This window comes from Aedes aegypti, chromosome 1 (assembly GCF_002204515.2).
Source record: "Aedes aegypti strain LVP_AGWG chromosome 1, AaegL5.0 Primary Assembly, whole genome shotgun sequence".
In the NCBI taxonomy this organism is placed as follows: Eukaryota; Metazoa; Arthropoda; class Insecta; order Diptera; family Culicidae; genus Aedes; species Aedes aegypti.
This window is the reverse complement of record NC_035107.1, coordinates 92,872,741-92,893,349: the sequence shown is the minus strand read 5'-3', so window position 1 is coordinate 92,893,349 and position 20,609 is coordinate 92,872,741. Positions and strand designations below refer to the sequence as shown.

At 40.5% G+C, this 20,609-nt stretch overlaps 1 protein-coding gene and 1 pseudogene across 1 annotated transcript; both read left to right on the top strand.

Annotated features, from left to right (window-relative positions):
* Positions 1-6,315: 6,315 nt before the first annotated feature.
* Positions 6,316-7,888, top strand: LOC110674452 (annotated as a pseudogene).
* A 2,177-nt stretch (positions 7,889-10,065) lies between these two features.
* On the top strand, positions 10,066-19,262 carry LOC5580030. The gene is made up of 3 exons (XM_001653864.2): positions 10,066-10,169; positions 10,526-10,620; positions 18,799-19,262. Exons 2-3 carry the CDS (start codon positions 10,546-10,548, stop codon positions 19,120-19,122), a joined length of 399 nt encoding a protein of 132 aa, XP_001653914.1. The 5' UTR covers positions 10,066-10,169; positions 10,526-10,545; the 3' UTR covers positions 19,123-19,262.
* The last annotated feature ends 1,347 nt before the right edge of the window (positions 19,263-20,609 follow it).

The following is a 20,609-nucleotide window of genomic DNA, read 5'->3' as shown; positions in this document are numbered from 1 at the left end:
TCGACTGAGCTGTCATCGAATGAAAGTAAACCAACCCTGAGTTGTTCCGCTCTCGTTGCGTTTGGGCCTTTACTCAATATTCCGTATCTCCATAACGAATTACCCTGATAAAAATACAATACAAAAACAATATAACGGTTTGTAACAGTACCATTCAAAACATTGGAAATACAACACAGTATATTGAAAAATAACAATACAATGGATCATTAAAATAACCAAAACGGCCGCTATGGAAAGCATAGATAGCGCCACCGTAGCCTTGTGTGTTTGACAGAACAGCGAAGCTGTCACAATGTTAAATCCCATATACAGTGGCGCCTTTGTTTTGATGCGGTGAGCACTTGCAAAAACTACCTTCAATGATCCATTAGAGTATTGGCGCATTTGCCCAAAAGGACACGTGGCGTATCCCAGAGGAAAGGAACAACCGCGGTTTTGCTCCCTTTTTACTTCATTCTTATTAGAATGTTGATTCAATGAGTGAAATGCCGCAAGTATGCTTGAGGAAAAACTTCCTCCACAGCATACGTCAGCCAACCAAAGTGGACGAGGAAAGAGTCAGACTGTGCCTGACTTCCTCCAACCAAGCTAGAAACACAAAAGACTTTTCTCATAAAGTTCGATGGTAATCCTACCACTCGAACATCCATAAATAGTACTCAGAAATTCTTAGAAAAAGTATAAAACTATGTATTCACAAGAATTCTGTACATATACAAAGGATACATTGATTAGTCATGAGGTCCCTACTACCTATTGGACTACAAGGTACATTAGTGATTGGTATCGTTATTTTACTTGTGTACACTACAGACGGGAGAGAGCAAAAATTAAATGAGAGAGATATTGCTCCGCCTTTGGCGGTTAGAGAAATTCTGATTGGAAATGATCCCTACTAAATCTAAATGATAAATTGAAATTTAACACTTCCCCTCAATTTTCATATTCAATTCTTTTGTAAATTTGTCAAACTTTGCTCTAGCTAGGGGTTTAGTAAAATAATCAGCAATTTGGTCAACGGTCGGCACATATTTCACAATAAGCTTCTTCTCCTTTATCTGTTCCCTAACGTACATGAATTTTACGTCCACGTGCTTCGTCCTCTGATGTTCTCGTGGTTCCTCTGCAATTCTAATACAGGGTATATTGTCTTCAAATATAGTGAATGGAATTGAATGAATTCCAATCTCACTCAATAATTTGGACAACCATACACCTTCTTTAGACGCATTGCAAAGAGAAACGAGTTCGGCTTCAGTTGATGAAAGAGTCACAACTTGTTGACGCTTGCTGCTCCAAGATACGACGTTTCCATACACCATAAATAGGCATCCCGAATTCGATTTTCGTCCTTCTTCGTCGTTTGCAAAATCGGCGTCTGCAAAACCGGTCAAGGGGGCCGATTCGTCGACCTTTCGTATATCATCCGTAGCTGCTTCGTTCCTTTGAGGTAACGGAGAATACGCTTGAGTCCTGTCCAATGTTCTTCTCCCGGTTCACTCTGAAATTGACTAAGAATACTGACTGAAACGGTTATGTCCGGCCTTGAGATGAGGGCCAAATATTGCAGACATCCAAGCAATTTTTTAAACGGTTCTTTGGTTCGATTACCTGATTTCTTCCATTTAATATTCGGATCCATAGATATAGAAACCGGGTTGCAATCAGACATACTAAATCTTCGCAAAACCTTATCGATGTATGATTCTTGGGATAATGTCATTCTTCCAACAGCTGCATCAAAATGAATATCCAAACCAAGGAAATTACTCATCTCATTCAGATCCTTCATTTTGAAATGCTTGGAAAGTTCATTTTTGACCCAACGAACCTCTTCCAACTCTTCCCCAAAAATCAAAATATCATCAACATATAAAATGATAATGATTTTTCCGTTTTTACTTACATAAACGCAAGAATCACTATTTAGTCTCCGAAAATTCATTTCTTTCATTGTTTCGTCGAATCTAATATTCCAACTCCTGCCAGCTTGTTTCAAACCGTAAATACTTCTGTTTAATTTGCAAATTTTACTGCCTTCATCATCCAAGTTAGGCAGTCTCATATAAATTGTTTCATCAAGAAACCCGTTCAAAAAAGCGGTTTTCACATCCATCTGATGGATGATCCACTTCTTTTGAACAACGATTGCCAAAAGTGTACGCACACTGGTCATTTTGGCAACAGGCGAAAAGGTTTCACAAAAATCCATACCAGGACGCTGCGAACAACCTTTTGCCACTAGCCGTGCTTTGTACCGGTAGGAGTTATCATTCATTTTTATCATGAACACCCACATCGAATTAATGGCTTTTCTCCCTTCCGGAACACTGCCAACTAATGTCCATGTGTTGTTCTCAGATAAAGATTGCAACTCCTCCTTGATTGCATCCCTCCATGTTGGCCAATCATCACGTTTCTTGAGCTCCTTGATGTCCTGCGGAACGTTATTGATAGAATCAGTTGCCGTAAAAGAAGTTTCGTATTCATCAAGCCAACGGGGCGCTCTTGTATTTCTTTGGCTTCGACGCAACACATTTTCATCTCTATCGTTCTCAGAATCAATATCAGATGTAGCTTGTTCGAAATTTTCCGATGATATCTTCATTCAAATTGACTCACGTGTTTCGATGATTTCTACAATCGGCAAATCTGCCACATTGTCTTCGAAATGATTAGCTTCCGTTTGACCACAACCGTTAAAAAATGATTTAGACTCATCACATACGACATCCCTTGAAACGATAACTGTTCTTTTTGCGCTGTTCCAAAGCCGATACCCATTAGGAGCATAGCCCACAAAACCCAGTAACTCACTTTTTTTGTCCAACTTTGTCCGGCGTTCTTTCACGATGTGTGCATAGGAGACACATCCAAAAACTCTGAGATTTCTTACCCGTGGAACCGACCCGAACCACATTTCGTACGGCGTTTTTGCTTCCGTCAATGAGCTGGTCGGACTTCTGTTTGTCACATAAGTAGCTACATAAAGAGCTTCCCCCCACATTTGAGCTGGAGCACCGCTGTCATTTAACATACTTCTTACTTTTTTCCATTAGTGTGCGGTTCATACGCTCACTCACACCATTTTGTTGAGGTGTGTAAGGGACCGTTGGAACCATCAAAATTCCTCTTTCACGGCAAAACGACTGAAATTCGTTACCGAAATATTCCCCACCATTATCGGTTCTCAGTTTGGATATGCGAACTGAGAAATGAGACGTAGCAAAAGCTTCAAATTCTTTGAACTTTAGCAGAACTTCATCTTTACTTTTTATCAGATACACCATCACAAAGTGCGTGTAATCATCGATAAAACTCACAAAATATTTGTACCCGTCGTGTGTCTTTTCTGGCATCTGTCCACAAACGTCTGAGTGCACAAGTTCCAAAGGTCGGCTGGACCTTGGTCTGCTACCTCCGTTGAAAGGATCTCTTGTCTGTTTCGCTTCTATACAGGGTTTGCAAATGTCGGAATCACATGCCAATGAAGACGGTTGGAAATCCAACCCTTCAACCATTTTGTCCTTGGCAAGCTTCAACAAATTTGCATCACCCAAATGGCCAAAACGTTTGTGCCAAACAGTCAAACTGGTGTTTGTTTTCCCCAGAAAAGCTTTGTCGTGAAAATCAACAAGATCCACATCGAGTTGGTAGAGTCCACCGACCCTCACCCCTCTTGCGACTACCTTTCCGACTTCGTCACGAATCAAAACTGAACCTTTCTCAAAGTGGACTGACTTCCCGGCGGACTCAATGCGAGAGACGGATAACAAATTACAGTGAAGGCCGGGAATAAAAAGCACATTGTACAAGTCCAATACTACTTTATTCTGTCCAACTTGGCTTCGGAGCATGACATTTCCACGTTGTTTGGCAACAAGATTTGCGCCCTCCTGTGCCGTAGCAATGCTTACCTCGTCGCAGTCCCACAAATCATTAAAGGCGCGCATTTCTCGGAGCATGTGCTCCGAGGCACCACTGTCCAGGAAGCAGGGGAAACTCGTTGGTACCTTCACTGGCATCTCGTGCATCGCCATATTCCGGACTCGCTGATTTTGCTTGATGTCTTCTTTCGTCTTCCATTCCAAGCGTGTCTCGGATCTCTTTTTGCCTTCAGTGGCCACAGAGTAGGTCACCGGTACACGTACCATGAACGACCCCCCTCCGCGAGCTACTAAAGCCACACGCTGGGCCGAAATGTCCCGCGTCCTTGCTGATTGGTTTGGGTCTGGTCGTTGCTCCCGTGCCTTCTTCCGCCGCAAGACGAAGCATGACTTCTTCTTATGGCCAACTTTTCCGCATTCGAAGCAAGTTACTTTCGGTTGGTAGATGCATTTTAGCCGATCAATTATTTCTTTGGCAAATTTGCATTCAAATACATGGGCCATGGCTTCATCACCAATAGCCATAAAAAGTTCATTAATGGCGGCGCCATCATCTTTTAATCGCTTTTGCATTTTTATTTTCCTTTGAGCCTCAGCCGCAGCATCCGCTTCCGGCGTGGCATAGACTTCGTCGCTAGGAAGTTTTTCGAGAGTGTAAAACAATTCCTCTTGTAAAAGGTGGTGTTCCATTCGTTTGAGCCAGAACGGAAATGATTTCTCATCTCCTCTGAATACCGGAACCATCACACGCCTTACTTTGTCCATCTTTATCAGAAGCTCGAATCCAATAGATCAAAAGTAATAATCTTATTAGATTTAACTTCGTAGAAATCTTATTGGATTCTTATTCTGGGCCCATAACCTATTAGAATGTTGATTCAATGAGTGGAATGCCGCAAGTATGCTTGAGGAAAAACTTCCTCCACAGCATACGTCAGCCAACCAAAGTGGACGAGGAAAGAGTCAGACTGTGCCTGACTTCCTCCAACCAAGCTAGAAACACAAAAGACTTTTCTCATAAAGTTCGATGTTAATCCTACCACTAGAACATCCATAAATAGTACTCAGAAATTCTTAGAAAAAGTATAAAACTATGTATTCACAAGAATTCTGTACATATACAAAGGATACATTGATTAGTCATGAGGTCCCTACTACCTATTGGACTACAAGGTACATTAGTGATTGGTATCGTTATTTTACTTGTGTACACTACAGACGGGAGAGAGCAAAAACTAAATGAGAGAGATATTGCTCCGCCTTTGGCGGTTAGAGAAAATCTGATTGGAAATGATCCCTACTAAATCTAAATGATAAATTGAAATTTAACAATTCTTATGGGAGTTAACATTGCGGTGTTTCACCAAACGCGGTTGTTCCTTTCCTTAACCGTTCGCCGCGTGGAATTTTGGGCAAATGCGCGTTTTTGGAAACATTACAACAGCCGCGCGGTGTATCATATCCAGCGCACCAGCCAATACACTATATTGTTTGAACAATTCTCTGTATGGTATATGAGCTGTTGTAAGGTTTCGAAGTTTACATGCACACGACGAACACATGTTAAATGTACAAATTGAAATTTAATCTGCTAAAAGGTACCACGCCCAACTAACATTTGTTGCAAATGTAAACATTCTCTAAGCCCTCTTTATACGGCTTAATGCTGAGTAAAGGCGCTGTATATTTGGACGAAAGCTTCTATGCGATCCTTTTACCAACAAATCTGGCGAATCTACTCAGCTATTTTTAAGCTGTGTTGGCAGCTCTTATACATACCGATAATTGCTCTATCTCGACAGTTATACGACAAGTAGCTGTGTAACATATTCGGAAGGCGCTTTTTCAACTATTTCGCAACTGTTGAATAATTTTTATACAGCTTCCTTGTATTATGGATTAAATATTATTTCTGGAAGCTTCCGGAATTCATATAATAAGTACCGTGTACCCCCGCTAATTTGAACGGTACCTCATGCAAACCATCTGGGTTCATTTTTAATTTGAACATCTAGTCACCCTAAAACCGTGTTTCTGGTTACCTCTTTCACTGTTTTGTTTTGATTCTGCGTACCGTTCCACAGCGTTCCATTTCATTCTACTCCGTTCCAGGAGCTAAATGACGTTTGAACCATTTTTAATCTGAACGATGTGCAAATTAGCGGGGTACAAATTAAAAAGTGTTCAGATTAAATGTGGTCAAACCAACGGGGGTACCCGGTATCTGAATGTTCCCAATATTACTCAACTAAAGTACCTGCCACCGCTTAGAATCGAACTCACGATCTCTGCATCCACAAGTCTCGACGCTGTCCTGCTGCCACCACAGTATATATCGAAGGCAAAAAACACACCGTTTTGTTCTACATCGAAAACGGTTCATATAATGTTTTATAATGATGGTAAAAGATGTAATAGCCACGCTTACACCACTTCATCTAGCTGTAAAAGGGTGTGAAACGTCAAACGCAATGTTTACATCCAACAGGCTGTGTAGATTTGCGCTCCCATTTGCGGAATCTTCTTCGATAAAGTAAAGTGAAACTGCTGCTGAAAAGAGTGCGCGATGGCTTTTGGTGATTAACCCGCGGAGTACAACTCGAAGATCCACGGACCTTACGATCCTGCCCGACTACGCCCTAGGGCCAGCTGAAGTTGAACGAATTGGGTGCTTGGTTTGGCCGCCATGACATGAACCCTAGGCTGCCGCTGGAGCCGTGAGCCGTGCCTTTTGGAGATGGCAAGACAAGTACTGGCAACCCAAGCGGATGGGAATTGCCCCGTTCTTCCAGGTCATCGTCGGCGGAATGGTGTCATCAACTACGGCAAACTGAAGCACCACAGGAACTACAAATACCATTAAACGAAGGCACCCTGGAAGCAGGGCAGTGAGAAGCGGAACCTATCCACAGTTTATTATATAAGCGCGATCCACGGAGAATAATTTTGACAGGATCTCCGGAGGGTGGTTCCGGCTTTTGTAAGATAGCAATTTGGCATAGATTGGCAGACGGAAGCAGACAGTTAAAATCTGTTAATTTTGTTCGGCGAGCACTTCCACCCCCTTCAGCGTTATCAAATATGTGAATGGGCCCATATTGTAATATAATTGTACTGTACACCCCCGTTAGTTTGAATGATACCTCATGCAAACCATCGGTTTTCACATTACTCCGTTCCACGAGGTAAATGACGTTTGAACCATTTTTTATCTGAACGATGTGCAAATTAGTGGGGTACAAATTAAAAAGTGTTCAGATTAAATGTGGTCAAACCAACGGGGGTACCCGGTATTGCTATCTTAAGCCTGGTATCCACATCCTAAGTAGAGCGGTCAAGTACAATTTGTTGCTAATTACCAAAGTATTTTTGACAGCTGATCCAGAATGAGCGAAGTGTCAGTTTTACTTGTGGAATAATTGAGCGGCACATTTTTTCGTACGGAATAGTGACAGCTCCATTTGATTTCCCCATTAAACATTTGACAGTTCAACAGCAAACTTAATTGATTGAAAAATCGGTCGATTGTTGCACCGACGCTTATGGAAGTTTAACACAGCGATCAACTGACTAATCGCTAGATTAAATCGGGTAACCGAGGAAATCTGATGTTTAGTAGGTCAATTTGCTTGGATTTTACTTGAAATACCGATTTATCCACCTATTTAGTAGGATTGCGTCGGCCCACCCTATTAAATCTGGTGATATTCGGTTGATCTCTGTGTTAATCTTCCATAAGCGTCGGTGCAACAATCGACCGATTTTTCAATCAATTAAGTTTGCTGTTGAACTGTCAAATGTGTAATGGGGTTGTACGGCAGGCGTTACCAATGTTACGAAATCAGCTCTACTTGTCAACTGGATACAGCTCAAGCAATTTGGACAGCTGAAGCGGGTCCGTCACACTCGGGCTCAGATTGGGTACCACTTCTAGTACTGCATTTGGTCCCTCGGTAGTGCAAAAGGTACCCAAGTTTGACAGATCGCAGTACACTTTGAACGGCATTCTAGATTACCTTATGAGCCATAAAATTTTGAGCAACTGCAAGGGACATGGGGGTCTTTAATTTGTCTTTGGCTGAAGTATTTCTTGGCCATTACTTGTCCTATCCTTTTGCACAGTACTTACGAAGTGGATACTACCCATTACAATATTAATGTGTCGTATTTCCAATGTTTTGGAAGGTACTGTTACAATGTTTTACCGCCCCATTAAACATTTTGACAGTTAACAGCCGACTAAATTGGTTGAAAAATCGGTCGATTGTTGCACCGACGCTTATGGAAGTTTAACACAGCGATCAACTGACTAATCACCAGATTAAATCGGGTGGCCGACGAAATCTGGTGTTTAGTAGGTCAACTTGCTTGGATTTTACTTAAAATACCGATTTATCCACCTATTTAGTAGGATTACGTCGGCCCACCCTATCAAATCGGGTGATATTCGGTTGATCCCTGTGTTAATCTTCCATAAGCGTCGGTGCAACAATTGACCGATTTTTCAACAAATTTAGTCGGCTGTTGAACTGTCAAATGTTTAATGGGGCGGGTACCCCCGTTGGTTTGACCACAGTTAATCTGAACACTTTTTAATCTGTACCCCGCTAATTTGCACGTCGTTCAGATTAAAAATGGTTCAAACGTCATTTAGCTCGTGGAACAGAGCGAAGTGAGATGGAACGTCGTGGAACGGAACGCAGAATCAAAACAAAACAGTGAAAGAGGTAACCAGAAACACGTTTCTAGGGTGACTAGATGTTCAAATTAAAAGTGGACCCCGATGGTTTGCATGAGGTAACGTTCAAATTAGCGGGAGTGTTGTTTTTGTATCCTGGCGCTCTATCGAGTTATTTCGTTGAAAATATATTCTATCAAAAATTGTAGGTATGAGATGAAAAGTCTCAATAATAAAGAAAGAAAAAATAAATTGGGTCTTAAAATTTTTAATAAAATCTTGTTTTTATTTAACAACCCGAACGAGCATGTTAATTCAACTACTTTAGCATTTTTTCCCGCTCAAATAACGGCTATATCATATTGCGGCGCTCATTTTAAATCCACATCCAGCGGCGGCGGTAACGCGCAGAAGATATGCGCGCAATTCAAACGCAACGTCAAAATTTAAGTAGGCTTGGATTTTTTCGTTCCTCATGGACGCAAATGTTTTAAGTTTGCTTAATCTGAAACATTTGGTGATTTTTATAAGCACTGCGACGGTGTATCGACATTTTCAGATAATCGCATTACGTGGATTTATCTTGCAGAGCACAATATTTAAACTTTAATTTAAAAATTGGGTCCACAAATGAACCTTGACACTTGAGATCATGTTTGACGTTCGCTTAGTCGACAAAAACACCACAGGGGTTTTAGTTTCAACACTGGGGTTGTTCCTATCTGTCATTTCGGAAGGGACACGGAAAACGAAATACACCCAAAATTTGTGTTTAAGCCAAGTGGTGTGACAAAATCTAAAAAAAATGTTTTTTGGACTTAAACCAACGGAAAACATTAGAAAATTGAGTAAAAATGTGTTTTTGGCTTAAGGTGAAGATGAATCGAAGCCAAACCTCAAATTTTCAAGAGCACGGATCTGGAGAACCGAACACCTGTTTGAGCTGAAAACTTAACCGATTGGTCACCACCAGCGAGTGACCAATCGATTAAGTTTTCAGCTTAAACGGATGTTTGGTTCTCCAGATCCGTGCTCTTGAAAATTTGAGGTTTGGCTTCGATTCATCTAGTAGAAGCATTAACCTAAGAATGCTAATGTCGCTGCTGTTCGTGTTACCTACATCTAGTTTGCCACGAACTGACAGCGTGAGTACCGGGTCTCAAAGTGTCAGATTAATTTTAAGAACCAAAACAATATCATGGTATAGAACAAACAATGAAAAACCACAATTAAAGGTGATAAAAATTGAAATCAGTTTGGTGACAATTATGCCATTAGCGTTCTACTACTAATATTTCTATTATTCATCTTCACCTCAAACTTATGCGTTTGGCACTAAAATCGGGACAGGGCTTTAGGACCCTATTGTAGGACCCTATTCAGGTCGATTTGAGGTTCCGTGTAACGGTCATTTTGAACGCTTGGCCCACTTTCCGTACCGTCCCTTACGCGAACACGCGCGTCACCGATGACGTGCCGCTTCGCTTCCGCCAACACCTGCTGACGCGTCGCCGCGATCCACCGTTTGTTGACAGCCGATCCACTTCCGTCCCGTGCTGTCAAGCGACCATCTTTCTTTTCTGATTCGTGCTGTGCTAGAAGTAAGTGCCGTGTTCCGACATTTCCGTGCCTAATTCGTGATTTTCCGCCCCGGAACGTTCCGTTTCCACCGTGGATGTGCTCCTGTAGTTATTGCGCGACACGAGTGACATGGATTGTGACATGGTGCCATTCGGGATGGAGGAAATCGAGGGATGTTTAGTGGTGCCCTTCGAGTAGCAAGTGCGTGTGTTTTTCGATGTGTCTCCGGGAGAAAGATGTTTTGGGAAGCCACATCAACGAAACACGGTGGAAACGAGGCCGGCCACCGGAGGACGATGATTCAATACGAAATGCGACGATTAGGACCCGGATGGTGAAACATGTTAATATTTATCGGTGTTGTTTTCCTTTGTAGACGCCCCAAAGGTCAGCAAGATGCAGTTGCATATTCGTGGACTTAATACCCACGTCCTGGACGTCCAGCCCCAGGAATCCATCAGCCAGATCAAGGTGAGTGCCAAGTTTGAATAGCTTTTTTTTAGCAAAATCGAAACGGTGGAAGTGGATTATCTTAGAAGGGTGTCTCATTTTAGTAGGTTTATTCAAGAGGGTCGAAGAATCGAAACCAGAACTTCCGGAGTGAGGAAGTTGCCTCCTATGCAAGTGGAGAGTGTATGCAATGGACAGCAGAATCCAGCCTCCACCCTTGGCTCGGATTCCCTAGAACCGTTGCTAGAGCAAAACCTGATCGTTTGACCTGCTGCCTGTTCCGTACGGGCAGCAGGGTTTCTAAAATCAGGACAACACAATCATTAGAGTGTCCCAAAATGTTCCTTTGTTGGAAAGCTTAGGGTTCAATTTCCAGAAGGGAGGCTAAGAATGTTACAAACGAACTTTTGTATAGGAGGAAATCTAAGAAATAACGTTTAAAGGTTGCCTCGTTCATATTTTTGTATGAAGTCAGTTTGTTGGTGAAGATAAATCGAAGCCAAACCTCAAATTTTCAAGAGCACGAATGCTCTTGAAAATTTGATGTTTGGCTTCGATTCATTTTCACTTTAAATTAAATAAATGTTTCTAGTTTAGCAATATACCGATTATTTTTATACATTTTGCGGGTCTATCTCTCAGAGTTCATTCATTTGGTGTTTCATTTCAGGCAAAAGGTATTTAAGGTTTCTATTTTAAAGACACCAAATCGCTGCCAGCACTGTTATTTTTAATCATTTAAAGTGGGTATCAATTGTAATTGTAATTTATTGGCAAAACGAGATCATGTTAGTATTTACAATTTTAAGTCATGTCAATGCTTTATCTATGAAAAGATAGATAATGTTAGTAGGAAAAAAGTTATATCTCTAATATAATGCGTGTTACAGGGCTGGTAGCAACTGCTTTTTTAGAGAAAAAAAATCTAATAATCTATGTGTGTGAGACAACACAAAATTCTTTATGAATATGTGTAGGGGAAAAGCACCGATTTTCGACCCATTCATACGATTTTGGCCTACTTTGTATGAAAATCCGAAAATTGGCACAGAATTCTTGTAGGTCGAAAATTAGTGCTTTTTCCCTACTATGTTTTTCTGGAACTTCTTTCATAACATTAGATTGACTATTTTTACAATAATTATCTTTCTATTTCAGGAATTTCTACAGAAATTCCTTACGTTTTTCCTTAGATTTGTTCCCAGGATTTTTTTCTTCAGTGTTTTCTCCAGTACTCCTTGTCAATTCACTAGATAGAGACATTCCTGGAAAAATACTTTGAAAGAATCTTAGGAGATTCCTGGAGGTATTCTTTCTAAATGTCTTTGAAGAATTCTTGAGCGAAAATTTGTAAGATTCTCTAAGAAAACCGTGTTGCCATCTCTGTATTTTATAAGTAAATTAAAAAAAAATAAAAATTTGACTAGGAGAAAAGAATTCCCAATAGATTTGTTTAGGGAAACCTTAAGAAAATCGAAAACAATCAATAGGGTGCCGGTACCAATTGTTGTAATGTACCAGTAGATTGGACTATGGAATAAAACGTACATTTTTCGATAAAAACGACATGTGCTATTTTCGGTGGATAGATCGCCTCTAGTTTAGTCGATTTGTCAAATTTCAGCTTTTTATCTTATCAAAAAGTCATATAAATAATTAAGTTTACGTAAAAAATTGGCTCCCTTGCACCAATAGTAGCCGTCGTGTTCCAGTAGTGGATCAACGGTTGGAAGCAGTTTTTAAATGGATGTATAAAAATGAAGAAAAGCCCTAGAGATGATCTTTATGCTTCATTCGAAAGATATTAATTGCTGTTCCGAGGGAAAAATGTTAAACCTATGTAAAAATTTACCATTTTGTTTAAAATTCCTTGTATCATTCCCGAACGTCTACTACTGGAGCACTAGCGCAACTACTTTTTTTTTTTTTTTTTTTTTTAAATCTTTATTTGAGTGTATTTTAACACACGAGGGCTAGTTCTACACTTAGCGCAACTACTGGAAAACGTGTACCAATAGTGGCTCAAGCGATTTTATGTTAAAAAATTAGTTTTATCACTCTTTTTATATTTTTCCCATATAGTAGAGGTTGAAATCTTTCTGTTGACGCCAAAAGATCTCTGTTAGAGCTTTTCATTATTTTGTTATGATTTTTTATAGCTTAGGTAGTCCACTAATGGCACCGGCACCCTAGATAATTTCTCGCATAACTTGTGATCTCGCCCTAAAAGCCATTGGTAATCAAGTGTGTAGCTTGTTGTTACGGAGCAAACGAAAGGATTTACACGTTATTCAACATTGCAGTGGCCGGCAGAATCAAGTCTTGTCTCGGTGGCTTCGGTTCCCTCCTGGAGCCCACTGCCAGAGCAATATCTGACCGTTTGACCTGCTGTCTTGTCGCTCGGTGCGGACAGTAGGATAGGGTTTTCTCAGGACAGAGTCCTTTGAATCGAAGAAACGAATCCAGAACATCCGGAGTGAAGAAGTTCCCTTCTACATATACAAGTTGAAGGTATATGCAATGGACAGCAGAATTCAGCCTCCACCCTTGGCTCGGATTCCCTAGAACCGTTGCTAGAGCAAAACCTGATCGTTCGACTTGCTGCCTGTTCCGTACGGGCAGCGGGGTTTCTAAAATCAGGACAATACCCATTCACGATTTTTGTGATTCATATCAAACAAGTGTTTCAAGATTAGCAAAACTTAAGATAGGTACCTATTAGTTTTATATTTGCCATCTCGGATCTATCTCTCAGGGTTAGCACTATCTGGAAACTAGCAAAAATTATGATTTTTTTAGTACATTCTAATGCTTTATCTTAGGAATAAATAGAAAATTTTGTAAGGAAAAACAAAATTCCTAATTATGCCTTTCACAGGGTTGGCAGAGGGTTTCGTTTTAGAGGCTCGGTCTCTATTCTAATGCCACTTTCAATAAAGTATCCATTTTAACCAAAACGGTCTCTTTTTTCCCTATTCTGTTTGCAGTGCATTCTGATTCAATGTTTTACAGGCTCCAGAGAAATCTTCAGAGACTACTACGTGACTATTGAACTGATTCTTGCAAGAATTTCTACTCAGATTCCTTGAGAAAAAAGCTTCTGGTATTATCCTAGCGATTCTCCACAGTTTTTTCTAGAGATTTATCTATCAATTCTTATAGCGAACGATTTTCAAAGGAAGCTGAATTTGCTCCAGAAAATCCTAGAGCTTTCCAACGCTACTACATTCACTATCATAGGATTTCCTCCAGATATTTTCCCACTAATCCTTCGACTGAATTCTCAATATTCTTAGAGCAATTGGAGATCTTCTAAAAATTCATGCAGATATTTTCCAAGAAATCCAGCAAGAATTCCTACGCCGTTTCATCCACGGTTACTCCCGGGAATTGCTAAAAAAAATCCTATCAAGAACTTTTTCAAGAAATCCTCTATAATTTCGACCTGTTTTAGTGACGAACTCTTCAAGAGCGAAAAGACACCATTCGAATAAATATAAATAGTAATAAATTCGAACTGTGATTCATCAATCAATTCCTCTATTTTTTTCTAAAAAATCCATGTCTAAAAAAATCCTCAAGGAATCATCAAAGAATTATTCAATACGATTACAAAACCAGTCTTCCTAAACGAACACCGAACACGTTGGTTCAAGCGATTTCGTACTCTTCTTGTACTCTCTTCTCGTGCGCAAACCGGAACGCTCGGATCTGAACCTAAACCCTAAGACGATGCCCACCGCAGCGTGAATAAACACAAATTGCTAACGACCATCATAACGCGACATCCCACCGGTCGTTGTTAAACACGTATGGGAAACAGCAGCCTACCCTGTCGGTTAACAGTGCGTTTGTATATTTGGCAACGCTATCCAACCGATCCAACCATTGCTATTCTTCAAAACAAAGTGACGTTCGTTTTGCAAGATGCGCATGTTTTGTTATGAGGATATTTTTTTAATATATTTAAACCTTTTAATATTTAATATTGTGTATCCGGTAGAAATCAAGACCAACATTTATTTAAAACTATTGTTTTCTCGGGAGCTTCAGATGAACTTCATCTTCTAGAGTAACTCCATAAAGGAAATCTGTAAGAACTCCGGAGGGATGTAAAGTAACGAATTCCTGGAGAAATCCAGAGGAAAGGTGGAGGTGGAGGTCTGAATCAATACAAGGATAAACTTGTGAAAATTGCCCGGAGGAACTTTTGAGGATGTATTGGAGAAACTCTGCAGGATATCTAGGGGAATTCTCGGAATAACTCCAGAAGGATTCCTAATGGAGCTTCGGATGATTTCCTAGGAATTACTGGCGCATTCCTGGAGAAACTCCGATTAAATTATTGGAGGAACTATCTCGAAAATCCAAAGAAATTTTCGGAGGAGTTACCAGTGTAGCTCGAAATGATTTGCCGTAGAGCCGCCCAGAAATTACATCGGGACATTCTTTTCAAGAACGGATGTCAGGTTCTTTAGATCTGTGAACTTAAAAATTCGGAGTTTGGCGTCGTTTTACAATCACCTTTAGGTTCTACACCGGATCAGTAAATTTTCCAGGAAATTTTCTGATCATGGCTACAAATTTTTTTTTTAAGGATTTCGTCCGATAACTTTGCAGAGATCGATAGATTCTTTTTTTTTATTATCTTAGCAATCTAGGATCTTAGAATCTAGGAATTCTTCTGAAGCTTCCTGAAGAGTGCATAAGCTCTCTCAGAGATCTTTTACCTATAGGAAATTCTAAGAAATCGCTGGTGAAAATTTCTGGCTGATTTTTTGGAGATCTAAACGGGATTCTCAGAAGGTCCTAGGGAAATCATTGATAGAATCATCGGATAAAATCCTGGTGGACTTTGGACTATCTTGAAAAGTATCTAAAACAATTTTGGAGGAATTCCTGATAGAATCTCCGAGCTAGTTTCTAAAAAAAATCCAAGTTGTATTCTTTAGGGGTCTACCCCGTTTGACATAATGCCGTTTGATATGATGCCATTTAGCATAACGGTCACCATTTGGCATAATTGTGGCATAATTGCATCATACATGACTTTCGGTGCCATTACGGCCAGGTTATTAAGTGCATCATTAACAAAAATGTGTCCAACGCCTAAGATATGCCACACTGTTTGAAAAAAGTAAGGAACATGATATTTTATAACGCTCCTTGACTCCCGGATATTACTTTTTCTTTGCAGTATCATCCTTTTCAAATTATGCCTAACGACTGTCCAAAACAAAATCGTTGGTAGAATTTCTTAGTAAAAAATATGAAAGATTTCAATGGGAAATATTCACCAAATGAACTTCTGAAAAAATCTTCGGAGCAATATTGTTAAATGTCCAAATTTAGGAAAAAATGAAATACTTATAGCACCCTTCTATGCGAAATATCGCATCAGTAAATATTGCCAACCGATAATAATTCGGAAAAATTCACCGGGGAAAACATTTTCCGATGACTTTTTCCACGGAGAACGATAATATTAGCAATAATCAATTGTCAAAGTCACGTGATATTCATGACATTGAACAACCCTGCTCCGGATTAATGTCTGAATCTTTGAGCAAATACCTGAATTTTCGATGAAATTCTTGGAGAAAACTTTCAAGGCTTTTCTGAACTATAGAGACTAATAAAAAGTCGAAACAGGAATCAGGAAAACAAAACGAAACCCAAAAGGAACAACGAAATAGGAATCATATAATCGGACTAGACATAATGCATTCTAATAAGCATACAGTAATTATGCGAGAAGTGTTACTTGTCGTAATCTCACGAGGAATGAAAAAAAAAATCATGAGATATTCTTAGAGAAATGTCTGTTCCGATTCAATGATGAATTCAACTCTTATTTCCTTGTTAGGTTTCGTTTTGTTCCTATTTGGTTTCTAAAGTTACTATTTTCAAGACACTCAGTCACTACCAACTCTGGGAATAATCGGTCCTATTTATTCGGAATTTTGCTGAACTAGAAACATATTTTTAACTAAACCATAAATCATAATTAAAAAAAGTATGTTGTTTACATTAGTCACGAAAATCGGGCTTTTTGTTACAAAAATATCAACGAGGCAACCGAGTAGTGTTTAATCCATTGAATCTTTTGCATGCTCCTTTGTAGGCGACGGACGGAATCCGAATATTGTCCGGTTCGCTTAGTAACCGCAATATCGGAATAGTGCTCACGTATTCATTTCAAATTATACCTTTATCGTGTACCAGACTCCCAGTGTTTTCTTGTGGAAGTGCAGAGGACTCCTCGGCTTCCATAAAGCAAGTAACACGTCAACATTTCCCTCCCATTCCCAAATTGACCTGCATTCGGACGCAGCCGGCGCCGGTATTGTTTGTTATAATAGTGAGAGCATCAGTACTTACACATTGAAGATGCTACTGATCCTGAGTAGCGTCTCTTGGTGCCCTGTGTAAGTACTGCTGTTCTTGAAATAACGAAGAAGCAACTGCGGTCGGTCAATCATGCTCAAAAATATCAACGAGACCACCTATAAACGTCATTTCTCAGCGTTCCCCCCAAACAATAGTTCGTTTGTATCATTCTTAGCTACCGTATGGAGAGGTTAAGCCTCCAAGTTTTCTGACAGAGTGAAATTTTGGAATACTTTAATGGTCACCTTCCGGCCGAAATTACCCCACGCAAACAGTTTACCAAGCCGACGAATTCATTCTCCGATGCGTAGATCGTTACGGTTTAAGAATGTTTGCCAGAATAACTCCAAAAGGGGTGACGGTTCCCAACTCGTTCCTTTCGTCTCAGTGAAAGGAAGGACTTAAACCGTCGCCACAGGATTTCGTTTCGCACATTGACTCCCTCCAGAATGACTCCCGAAAACAAACGAAGACCGTAAGCAATTGCATTTGGCCCGATGGGTACCCGCCTCAATGGTACAGCTGTCTCTAAAGCAATTGCTAGAGTAAACTCTTTCCACTATGACTTGTCCGACCTCCAGATCCTTGGAACGGACGAGATTCGTCGGTTAGTACAAATGACATACAATGGAACAAAGTCACGAATTGGAGGTAGTCACTGTGGCGAAGCGCAATCCGAGACGCAATCACATTTGGCCCGATGCGCACCCAAAAGAAACGATGGTGCAGTGTCTCTAAGGTGATTGCCAGATCAAAATCTAACCACTATGACCCGGTCGAGATCCAAACCTTGGGAACGATCGGGATTCGTCGGTATAGGACAAATGAACTTCTCTCGCACTTGCACAGGATATTGAACCCCTCAAGTTGTCCAACTAGGTGAAATTCTGGGACACCCTAATAGGCAATTTCCACGCTCTGGAAATAGATCGGCATAGCTCAGGGAAAGTGACTCGATGTATCCATTGCGAACTCACTTACTGATGCTGTGCCAGAGTAATCGCAACTGCAGGAACTTGAGACCTTCGTTTACCTCTGATCGATGGAAACGACAGGGAGCGTAAGTTCCGGACAGTTCTTCGTACCCCCACCTTGAATAACCCCCCCGATACTCCGCAGATTCCAGCGGATGCCACCTGCTCAATCCTGGGTGGCCATCCTCCTAAATCAAGTTACATCTGCTAGATAAAACTTCCACCGAGCCATGAGAATCGAGCAGCTTCAATGCCCTTCCCCGAGGGCACATGAACTGCCCGAGGTTGTTTGTTCGGACATCGATTCGCAGAGACACCCCTCCAGAGAGAAACCACTTCCCCACGCCCCACCAGATTCGCAGATTCCAGCGGAACGTACATCCACTGCCAGATGTTTGCTTCCTCCTAAAACAACTTCTGCCAGAGTAAAGCTTAAGTAAAGGAACAATGAGACTTGAATCGCTCTTGGACTTCAGTAACGATTTGAGGTGCTTGGTTCCCGACAGTTAATTCAGCAACCGCGAACAGTGTTCTTTGTTTTGTAGATTTCGTGCGCTTTTGTGACTCAACGATCCTCCCTATTAACAAACATTCATCCCAGTAACCTTTGTGGAGATGCAGAGGCAAATACGGCCTCCAAATAGCAAATGTTACCCACTAACATTCCTTTCCCTAATTCCATCCCCAAGGACATAGCCAAAAAAAACTATATCGCTAAAAACAAAGGTTTAAACTCTATTCAAAAAGTGCACGAAATCGACATAACGAAACACTGTGCACTGCTCCCTAAAAACCATCTAACGTAATCTTTTTAACTCCTCCCCCACCATTGTAGGCCCGCCTGGCCGCGCTCGAGAATGTCGAAGACGCCGCCCACCTGGTCCTGTCCTGCGAGGGTGCCATCCTGGCCACCGATGCCCTGGTGACCGATCTGTCCTCCATCGAGCTGGACCTGACCATCCCACTGCTGGGAGGTAAGGTGCACGGTTCCCTCGCCCGTGCCGGTAAGGTCAAGGGTCAAACCCCCAAGGTCGAGAAAAAGGAAAAGAAGAAGAAGAAGACCGGCCGTGCCAAGCGTCGCATCCAGTACAACCGCAACTTCGCCAACGTGGTGCAGGCCTTCGGACGCCGCCGCGGACCGAACGCCAACTCGACGTAAAACGGTTGAGACATGGTGGTGGCCTCGAGTGTGTGTGCTGGGCACGGAGAGTGTTGGAGTTTGTAAAAGTGTTGGAATTTCGCTGAATGCGATCGTCCGCACAAGAAAATAAACGGAAATCCTTTATTATTTAAGATGTACCTAGACGTTGTTGATGGAGAATCAATTTCTGAGAATGATGACAGCCGTTTTGGTAATCCTATGGTAAGTATACTCAGGATGTCTACTACCTGGAAAAACCTGGAATTATCAGGGAATTTTGTTCAACCTGGAAAAACCTGGAATTCTCAGGGAATTTCAGCCATGATCAGGGAAATTATTTTAAATCAGTAATATAGGATAGAATATGTCCTCTTTGTGACAGAAAATCTTTTCAATCAGAAAATTTTTCGGCTGCGCCGCTATCAAAACGCTACTAGAGATATTCTTCTTTCTGGCATTACGTCCCAGAAAGTAGTTCCACAAAGGTTTCTTCTTCAGTAGTTCCACAAAGGTGTCTTCTTCATTTTGATATTTTTCCATGAAACCCTATTAAAACTCCTACGCTGATTTTTTTCATTTTTTATAGGGATTCTTTAATTAAAAATCATCCTCGATTACTTTCAGAAATTACTCAGAAAATTCCTCCACGCATTATTCAATGAAATCTTTTATAAACTTTTCCAAGAATTTCTCAAAAAATCGATCTGGTATTTCTTCTTAAGTTCCTCAAAATTTCTCTCTCTTCTGTGGAGTTTTCTAATAATTTTTCAAAAAATATTTCCAAACTCCAAGGACTCTTGAAAACTTCATTCAAGGTTCCACATCAGTTATTACTACAGCCATTCTTACAGGTATTTTTCTAATTATTCATACTTGAATTTATGCAGGGAGTCTCTCCGAGTTTCTTCACAAAGTTTTGTAGGACATTATACAAAGATTCGAGTGTTGTTCAGTTATATTATCAAGAAAATCCCAAGAAGTATTTCATCAAGGAATTCTTTCAGAGATCCTCGTAGGAAATCATCAAGGCATACTTGGAACTCACCTTTTTTTTTCTCTACAAATTCCACGCGGATTTTTCTCAAAATATCCTCCAAAAAAATTGACACAAATCCTTGACATTTCCCTGGAGATATCTCTGCAAGCATGAATGGATTTTTTTTAGATTTCTTCGGCAAATAACTAAATGAATTTTGAAGAAGCTTTATGTCTTTTAAAGAAAGTTATTGAAAAATCACAAAACAAACTCCTGAAGACATCCTTGGAGTTTTATGTGAAAGAAATCCACAGTAAAACAAGCAGTAATACTTTTCGTAATGTCAAATGACTCTAAAAAATCATTCTTATAGAAATTTATGTATGGTCTCATTCTGGTACATGTTTGGTTTGTTTTTTTCAGGCGAGAGGTATTTAAAATTCTTATTCTTATACAATCAAAAGCTACCAGACCCGTTTTCTCCAAGGTATCATCTTGAAAAATACAAAACGCCCTCTAAAGAAATTTT

What these genes read in the sequence shown, in the direction of transcription:
- LOC5580030 (XM_001653864.2), top strand. Translation starts at nt 10,546, where the DNA reads ATGCAGTTGCATATTCGTGGACTTAATACCCACGTCCTGGACGTCCAG. An exon ending in AATCCATCAGCCAGATCAAG is followed by an intron (nt 10,621 to 18,798) that starts GTGAGTGCCAAG and finishes CCACCATTGTAG; the next exon opens with GCCCGCCTGGCCGCGCTCGA.